A 9,950-nucleotide genomic window follows, 5' to 3' on the forward strand; every position below is an offset into this window, starting at 1 on the left:
CATGTACGTTGTTTTGTCTTGGTTTTAAAAGATGGGCTACAGCAAATATTCTGCTTAATACCACAGATTTGCTTGTCAGTTGTTTGACCATAACGAGTTGAGCATGTCCCTTGGCGGCTGACGATATGTGCATCTCTGATCATGAGCAGAAGTAGTGGGGGAGCATCATAGCCACGTGTTGAGAGGAATTCTTTGGGGTTTGAATAATTCACCTTTGGAAACATGGGTGTCTTGCTCAACATCCTTAAACAAACCTTATTCAGGGACCTTTTGAGCAGGATGGGCTACTCGACCTGAAAAAAAATTCTAACTGGGCCCCACCTGCGAGGTAATGCGCTGTTTATTTTGATGAGGTCACCATGTCGCGCACATATGGTTGTGATGCATGTGCCTGGTGTACCCTTATCAGACGGGTAGTCATGATGGGTATATTGGGCTTTGTATATTTTACCCCAGTGTCACTTTGATGGCATGCACTGCTCTCTCACTCAATAATAATAATAATAATAATAATATACCTTCTTTCTAAGTTTCTTTTCTTCATGTGATAGGTGAGATTTTTCTGAAACATGTTTGCCTTCATCTGTCTCTGGAACAAGACTGTAAGATTTGCCATTCACACTGAAACAGTCTTTGGAAAAATGACCTGAAAAAAGAATTTACAAATTAACTACATTAATCTCTTAATAACATGCAGATTTACAAGCCAGTAAGAAGACAAGCAGAACTCCCTGTGTGGTTGCTCGACTTGCTAGAAACAGCAGCCAAATGTCCCTTTAATTACACTATATCATCATCATCATCATCATCGTTTACCATCCGCCTTCCATGCTAGCATGGGTTGGATGATTTGACTGAGGACTGGTGAACCAAATGGCTACACCAGGCTCCAATCTGATTTGGCAGAGTTTCTACAGCTGGATGCCCTTCCTAACGCCAACCACTCCGAGAGTGTAGTGAGTGCTTTTACGTGCCACCGGCACGAGGGCCAGTTAGGCGGTACTGGCAACAGCCACGCTCAAAATAGTGTTTTTTACGTGCCACCTGCACAGGAGCCAGTACAGCGGCACTGGCAACGACCTCGCTCAAATGCTTTTTCCCGTGCCACCAGCACAAGTGCCTGTAAGGCAAAACTGGTAACAATCACGCTCAAATGGTGCTATTTACGTGCCACTGGCACGGAAGCCACACAGCTGCTCTGGCAATGATCACGCTCGGATGGTGCTCTTAGCGCTCCACTAGCACAATTAAAAGACCAATTAAACATTATAGTTGTAGATATACAAAAAATTACGCTAGGAATAGCTGAAATATATTTAACCTTAGGTCTGCTTGATCAGGCCTGTCCTAGCACTCTATTTTTTAACCTTTTACTCATTTCAGTTGAAGGGTTTAGTCAAACAAATCAATCCCAGAACTTATTTTAGTCTGGTACTTATTGGTTACAGAAACACTGAGATGCCAATATCCAGCAACTGATCATGTCTAGCCAATCCACTCAGCTGGCAATAATAAGTAATCCTGAGATAGATTGTCACCCCATTTAAGGAGAGAATATGTATGCCACAAACTCTGGGAAACTAGCCTTATGAGCTTATGGCTCAGAAAGGGCCTTTGATCTTTTTTTTTTTCAAATGAGTAATTGTGGACCTGAGCACGTTATACAATAAGCTCATTAGTATTATAAACAAAGTAGCTGCACATGACTGTATGGTAAGAAGTTTGCTTCCCAACCACACGGTTCCAGGTTCAATCTCACTGCATGATATCTTGGACAAGTGTCTTCTACTATAACCTTGGGCTGACCACAGCCTTGTGAGTGAATTTGGTAGATAGAAACTGGAAGAAGCCCATCGTATGTGTGTGTGTGTGTGTTCATGTTTGACCCCCACTACTGCTTGACAACTGCTGTTGGTGTGTAGATTTAGTGAACAGAAACTAAAAGAAGCCCACTGTATATATATGTGTGTGTGTGTCTTTGTACTTACTCCCCCCACCACTTGACAACCAGTGATGGTGTGTTAACATCTCCGTAACTTAGTGGTTTGGCAAAAGATAATAATAAAATAAGTACCAGGCTTAAAAAAAAAAGCTTGAGGATTGATTCAGTCAACTAAAAATTCTTCAGGGCGGTGACCCAGCATGGCCGTAGTCTAATGACTGAAATTAATAAAAGATAAGGATGAAAAAGTAATTTTAAGAGCCTTGTTTGTCATTCCTCTTTATTTGTCACCATTAACACCATTAAAAGAGGTATACACACCACATTATATCATTTCCCTTTCCTGTAAAACTGTGACTTTATACAGTTTATACTCATGAAAGAAACCTACCTGAGAGAAATATAGTTAAAAAGAACATGATACTATTGTGTAATTATAACTTACCATATGCACCACATTTTTTACATGTTGTATCATAGACTGCACCAAGTTCGATTTTCTGAATCTCTCGCTTGAAACCCTTCTTTTGTTTCCGCTGATCGATACTGGAAATAAAAAATATACACAGAAATATAGATATTACTCTTTTACTTGTTTCAGTCATTTGCCTTTCAGTTAGAGGCTGCACCAGATTCCATAGTCTGTTTTGCCTTGGTTTCCAAAGCTGGATGCCCTTCCTAACACCAACCACTTCACAGATGTACTGGGTGCTTTTTACATGGCACCAGCACCAGTGCTTTTTATGTGGCACCTTGGTTTTAGGATCTCAATTCTGGTGTGGTGGGTGGGTCATGTAATATTTAAAGCAACTTTGCATATAGGACCAGGGGTGATTTTCTGACAATTAGGAAAAGGAAATCAATGTTTTTTCTCTGTTGTCAAATACAGAAATCACTGATCATGTAATGTGTTTTATGACAAAAACAACACTGAAGTATTTTTGAAAATAAAAACAAATGCATGAGGCGATGAGCCGGCAGAAATGTTAGCATGCTAGGCGAAATACTTAGCGGTATTTCGTCTGCCGTTACGTTCTGAGTTCAAATTCCGCCGAGGTCAACTTTGCCTTTCACCCTTTCGGGGTCGATAAATTAAGTACCAGTTACGCACTGGGGGTCGATGTAATCGACTTAATCCCTTCGTCTGCCCTTGTTTGTCTCCTCTGTATGTAGCCCCTTGTGAGCAATAAAGAAATAAAAAACAAATGAATGATTTACATTTAAGAAATCTTCTTACCTCACTTGTATATTGTTTGGATCCATATCTTTTCCACTGGTTTGATCCACACATTTCATTGAAAGACTAATTTTACCTTCATCCTACAAAATATCCAATAACAAACTATCAAAATAAAATAACAAACTACTGAGAGATTATTTTATATATTTAATATATAAGCTTCAAGGTAAGTTTAGCGTTTCTTTATAAGCTTATCCATTTTCAGATTCGGCTTCTTTTTTTTTTCTTTGTCATAATCTCTTAGTTCACTGGAATAATCTTGTTACATTCTCCAAGAAGATACATAACTTTCAAATTTTCTCTACATTATATAAGGGTGTGCAGGAGAGATGACTCTATAAAGACATAAGTCAGTTTTATAATAGGGATAAAATAATATACCATATAGACTAGAAATTAGCATAAGGACTCTCCCAAGATACAACAGAGAATAAATTGTTTTTTTTTTACGTACTGTGATTGCAATGACTTTACAGTATACTCTCTCTCGAACACTAAGCACTTCAGAAGGATCATCCACATGAGAGTTGGACATTTGGGATTTATGGACCAAACCTGTAATAATAAACAGAGAAATGTATCAAATATCTGAGTTTTGTTTAATAATTACCATGCTGAAAAATTTTCAGGCTTTAACATTGTAAGTAACATTTTTTGTAGCCTCAATGTATCTTTGCTTGAAGGACATGTATGGTGAAAGAGTGTGAGGAAGTTTTAAATCATCACCATCACCATCATCATACAATTTAATGTTCATTTTTCCATGGCTGCGTGAGTCAGACAGAATTCATTGAGGCTGATTTTCTATGGCTGGATGTCCTTCCAATTACCGACATTCACTTGTTTCCATGCAAGGTAATATTTTCCCCATGGCCTGACATGTTTTCATGGAAGATTGGAAATGCTTAGATGATGGTAACACTCATTTATAACTATCATGTGATGCCAAGACAAAGACACACAAACACATACAAATATTCATACATAAGTATATCTAATGTACAATATATGGATTTAACTAACCCTGTAGTACTTATAAAGAAAAGCTCCTTTAATGGGTTAGGCTACAAAACACATAGTAAACCAAAACAAAATAATGGGGTGTAATGCAGTTGAAACCCAATAAATCTAATTGATAATGATTATATCATTAGGAGAGTATAAAATGTGTGTGTGTGATGGTGTATTGAATTGATCCCAATATATGAGTGATGTAAAAAAAAAGGATGATTTTTAGGATTCTATCAAATTCTAGGATTTTTAGGATTCTGGACAAAATGAAGTCTGGCTGGCCAGCTCCAGTCAAACCATCCAACCCATGCCAGCATAGAGAATTGGTGTTAAGTGAAAATGATGATGAGAAAAAGACACAGCACTTTTCTTAAACAACAGAGAGTTGCTGGATTATAAAAAAATTGTAAGTCTTAGTATGTTAATTTAACTATGTACTTCTTAGACATTTAAGTCTGAAGAAACCTTCTACTTTATTTCAAATTTAGTTGGTATTTTTAAATGATTTTTATCTAAGTCTACACTGCATCTGTGGGATAAATCACCTCCAAGACCATCCCTTTACAATCCACTCAATATACATACACATTAAATGTGAAAGCATCCCAGTTGCTTCAAACTAACGAGGTCATTTTTAATGTTGAAACTCGAAGTAGATATGGCTATAAATAATAGCGTGTAGAATATTATGCCTCGTGGCAGGCCTTGCATCAGATGACTGCATGTGATTGGGGAAGATCGCCAGAGGCTTGACATCACCTTGGAGGATGCAGAGGGGCTGGCATGGGACCACCAGTGGTGGAGAGCACTGGACGCCCTGGTCGGCTCTACACATGATGTCTCTGGGGCCACTAACCTGGGGTGACCCCAGTCCCATCAAGCAAGAGCTTGAAGCAGCAGCAGAAGCAAAATATTGAGTGAAAAAAAAACTTGGATGGAAAAAATCAAATGCTGTCTGTGGGATTTGAACCCACATCTTCTGTAAACACGACAGACGTTCTACAGTTATGCATTCAAGATTAGCATTAACTGCACCTATTCCCATGGGTTTGGAAGGAATGCAAAAGCTATGCTCGCACACTCTTCCTCCAGGCCAAGAAAAAAAAGACATCAAAAGTAAATCGTCTGCATCAGTGAAATATCGAATGTGTAAACAGAAAGAACAAGGATGGACGAAGGGAGTTAACTTTTTATTGTAATTGTAGCTTAAATTTAGTCCACAGCAGTTGTCTCCCTTATTGAAGAGGAAGTAATGAAAACCAAATAAAAAAATTGATCAAATTCTTTTTAGATTGCTTGTTAACGTTTCTCTATTTTATTTTATAATTTAGTCAGAGAAGGAGTGGTACACATGATCTAGGGTCTCCCAGAAAGATGAAGCTGGTATAGCTTATGCTCAGGTGAAATATCTACAAGGAAAACATGAATGAAAAAGGAAACAGTTCGTGCATTTGTTTAAGGACCTGGGAGTGATATTAAACAGATTAGCATGTTAGGTCTACCATAGATGTAAGACAGACAAACTTCTTTAACCACAAAGTCACGCTCGCTTATGCTGGAGGAACTTATCGTTATTAAAACACAAACTAAAACTTAAAACACGGCCTTAAGAAATGCTTAAGAAAAAGGGGGAAAAATGAATTTATGAATAACAGTCTGTCAAGGCCTAATAGGAAGCGGTCTGGCTTCCTAGGGCTAAACAGCAGTAGTATATTCCCTTATTGGGACTGTCACCTTAAGTTGGCAGTATACAACTACTTTATCGCATCACTACTGCTTAAGTCTCTCTGAGAGATTTAGAAATTCATTATTTCTAAAGTCTGTAACAAATTTGCGTTAAAAATTTTTATTACCTTGCTTTCTGTATCCAGGTAACTGGATGAATACTCCATAATTTGTAACACTGGCAACCTGTGAAGACAGAAATTGTTAAATAATAATCCTTTCTATTATAGGCACAAGGCCTGAAATTTTGGAGGAGTGGAGGAGAGTTAGTTGATTACATTGACTCCAGTACTTGACCAGTACTTATTTCATTGACCCTGAAAAGATGGAAGGCAAAATTGACCTCAGTGGAATTTGACAGATGGAATGTTGCTAAGCATTTTGTCCAGCTTGCTAATGATTCTATGAGCTTAGGGAGGGAGGGAGTCAATTACATCAACTCCTGTGCTCAACTGGTAAACATTTTATTGACTCAAAAAAAGTGACTGGTAATGCATTATATTATCATACCTTAAAAGCCAAATGAGGGACCCCCTGCGTAGGCACTTGGTTTGCTAAAAATAGCAACCAAATTTCCTCAGATCACACCCAACTGTCTTAAAAAAAGGGGATACATTTGATAATTTAATTCATGGTACACAATGCCTGAAAAAAAAAATGTACTGGCAAGACGATCCTGATAGGAATACCTTTGATTAGAGTTCTGTTTGATCAGCACTGTCCTGGAAGTAAACAATGGTGACTTAGAAGGATCATTGTAGTCCTACATTGAGAAAAATTACAAATCCTAAAATTCTAGGAGTATCGTTGTTGTATGCTACCTAGGCCTGATAACTTAACAGGTAATTTTACTAATCTGTGTTTTGTGTTGTTTCTTAGAGAGATATTGAATATTTTGTGTAAGTGTGGATAGTAAAGAATGGAGCCGAAAACTTAACTGATGTTGACGGTACTTTGAATAGTGGATATATGTTTTTCTTTTTTTGTTGTTAAAGCCGTCTTATACCCTATGTGCTAAGTCCCTGAGTAGTGCAGTATTTCGGTAGTACAGCTAGTGGGGACACTTTTGGGTCTGCTGCATAAGCCTACATAGAAAAAGGGGTTTGCAAATTCAAGGGTTGCCCTGGGCCGCACACACAGCCACAGCAGTATTTTAATGTACTGGTTTTTGGTGAACAGAATGTGCAGATTAATAACATCAAGGATGAGTTTTCTAAAACAATTTAAGACGTTCGAAAAATCCTATACAAAATTGTTTGATCTGCTGGACTTTGCCGTCAAATCTACTTCAGTTTTCACCCTAATGTCTTAAAACCGTACATAAGGAAATATGGATAAAATAAGCCTTAATATACTAGAAAACAAGAGATGATTACCACGGCTGGAATGACGATCAAATGGTGAAAATTCGACGCGCATTAACGATAAAATAAGTGTTTGTTCTTGTTTTTGTCTAACCCCAGGTCAACCCCGACCGATTATACCTGTGAGCAAAGACATTCCAGTGGTGACTAACAAATCTTTTTTTTCTCCCACGTACAGGATCCCAGGACCAGGGCCATTTTGGTAGTATTATAGGCTCTGAATAAATCAACGCATTGGACCCTGTAGTATTTATTTACAAACAACAAGCCACAGTATACATTGATCAGAATTGAGCTGCTGGACTTGTAAGGGCCCCTGGCAACTGTCCAGTGTACCCAGGCCTTAAGACAGTACTGCCATAGTATTCAATGCGTTCTTTTTAAAATGTGATTTGAGATTGATTTAATAGTTATTTCTAGTAGGTGGAACGACCAAATAGGGGCTTCTGTGTTGGTTGGAAATAGGTACTAGTCATATAGCTGCGTAGACTTAATCGATTTTACGTTTAGAAATAAAGATTCCTGGTTCAAAATCAAGCTTCCCCCCCCCCCAAATATATATATATTCTGGCATGAGATTATCTAATGATCGTGTACCAAATTAAATCAAAACACGGTATAAATGTAAATACACACTTAGAAGATGAGGCTAATACAGCAGGAAAATTATCGTCGTAACAGCAATAACAGACATTTAATATTGTCATCTAACATGTATCCATATAAGGAGGGAATGGCACTTGGCCACAATTTTGGGGAAGGTGGAGGGTGGAATAGATTACGTTGATTACATAGACCTAATTGATCATTGGTACGTATTGTATCGATCCTGGAATAATAAAAGGCTAAAATGACATTGGTGGTATTTGAACTCAAAGCATAAAGAGCTTTTTTAAAAAAGTATTCGTAATAATTACAGTATGCATTGCTCGTATTTATAAATAGGTACGGCATGTTCGTTAAATGTCATTATATATAATATATTATGTATACAAATGTCATCAGTGTATGTATAGGTGAATGCAGTTAGTGATAAGCTGTATTAAAACCCAAAATGTTGCTAGACAAAAATCAAAACATCTAGAACGGCTAAATAAATCGTGTTACGCAGAGAAATGAATTTATCGTCATCCCTTCAACAGAATTTAGATAACTTTGTTTTTTTAGCATAAAGAAACGTGATTAAATAACGCATTAACTCAGATAGGTTGCAAACGTAATCAAAATTCTATACCAGAGAACAAAGATGGGGTGACAATAATTTTTAATAAGGATCTTATGTTTAATAAGAGAGGCAGGAATAATATTGTGCGGAGATATGACACTAACGACATAAGTGAAGTTAGGTGGCAACAATTGAGAATCGAAACCGAGTCGCAGCCTAGGTTGACCTATAAACTTCAACAGTCATTTTGTTGTTATGTCTAGTGTGCACGCCAATAAAGAGTACTTTATAAATACAGGAAGCCCCCGCTTTGACATATATTCGATTACATGTAATTAGAAAAAGATAAATAACTGTTTTATACTTCTCCGCGGAATATTGTATTTATTTTCGGTGGCTCTTCATCGTCTCTTCTGTAACGTTTTGATGATGAAGCTTCAGCAGAATCACGGTCGAAACTTCTGCGTTTCGACATGACTTTCAGGTTGTAAATGGATAAACAAACCAACGTGACAAATCAACGAATTCTTACCAGAAGCAGGTTAAAACTTGTTTTAAACTAAGAAGAACGAATTAAGGGGCATTAACTCTTTATTGACTAAGTGTAAAATCTCAATTTAAGGAAAATGATGACCTTCGTCTGCAATAACGGTAATATCGGGTGTTAGTAATGTCGGTTACTAAAATAATAAAATAAATGCGCCCTTTTAAAGCCTAGCCAGGCTCATGGGCCCGGTTTCCATGGCGTATGTGTTCCCCAGCTGGACGGGACGCCAGTCCACTATGAGGAGAAAAAAAAAAAAACTGGGCGAACTTTCGAATTAAATGCGAATTACAAGTATTTCAGAATGTGAAATACAATAAAATTATGATAAATAATGAAACAGAACAAACACAAAATCATTTTAGTGGTGGCTGTTGTTCTGTCGGCACGAAGCTAGGGGAAAACATTTGAAAAACATAAATTTAAAACAAAAAATCTGAACGTATCCCCCACCCAAAAAAAAACAACAATTTGAAATGTGGGATAACATAAGATGCACTAAAGAGATCTAGTACAGAAAGATATGACAAGGTGACGCCATAGTAGGACGGTGAGAGCGGGGTTGATCTGCTAAGAGAAGTAAAGTTGAGCTAGGAGGAAAGAATGAATAGGTAGAAGGGGAAGGTTATACTTGGGAGAGGTATGTTGCGGTTTATCGATGGGGGAACATCAAGGACTAAGTGTGAAAGATGGTAGAGTAGAGCGATGGAGAGAAAACCGGGGAGAACTGAGAAAATTGGGAAATTGAAGAATGAAGAAAGAAAAACGAGAACAAAAAATTTAATATAAAATTTTTTATATGAACAGTGAACAGTGAGGAGGTCTTTAGAAATTTTCATTTGAGAAAATCGAGAAAGTTTTTTTGTTTGTTTGTTTTCGAATTTTCAAAGTTCAAAGGTTTCAGAAGCTTCAAAAGTTTAGAAAAAGTTTAAAAGGTCTAGCGGTAGAGAGAGAGAGAG

General features: G+C 37.4%; 1 protein-coding gene across 1 annotated transcript in view; it reads right to left on the bottom strand.

Moving 5' to 3' along the window:
* Window positions 1–9,015, bottom strand: part of LOC106871139 (zinc finger CCHC domain-containing protein 17) — a 14,326-nt gene extending 5,311 nt beyond the window's left edge. Inside the window, exons 1-6 of the mRNA XM_014917449.2 lie at window positions 8,812–9,015; window positions 6,047–6,104; window positions 3,637–3,737; window positions 3,180–3,262; window positions 2,388–2,488; window positions 519–646 (exon numbers count right to left, since the gene is read on the bottom strand). Coding sequence (XP_014772935.1) covers window positions 519–646; window positions 2,388–2,488; window positions 3,180–3,262; window positions 3,637–3,737; window positions 6,047–6,104; window positions 8,812–8,922 — 582 coding nt within the window. The 5' untranslated portion in view covers window positions 8,923–9,015. The remainder of the gene's footprint in view (window positions 1–518; window positions 647–2,387; window positions 2,489–3,179; window positions 3,263–3,636; window positions 3,738–6,046; window positions 6,105–8,811) is intronic.
* Window positions 9,016–9,950: the final 935 nt, after the last annotated feature.

This window comes from Octopus bimaculoides, chromosome 7 (genome assembly GCF_001194135.2).
Source record: "Octopus bimaculoides isolate UCB-OBI-ISO-001 chromosome 7, ASM119413v2, whole genome shotgun sequence".
NCBI lineage: Eukaryota > Metazoa > Mollusca > Cephalopoda > Octopoda > Octopodidae > Octopus > Octopus bimaculoides.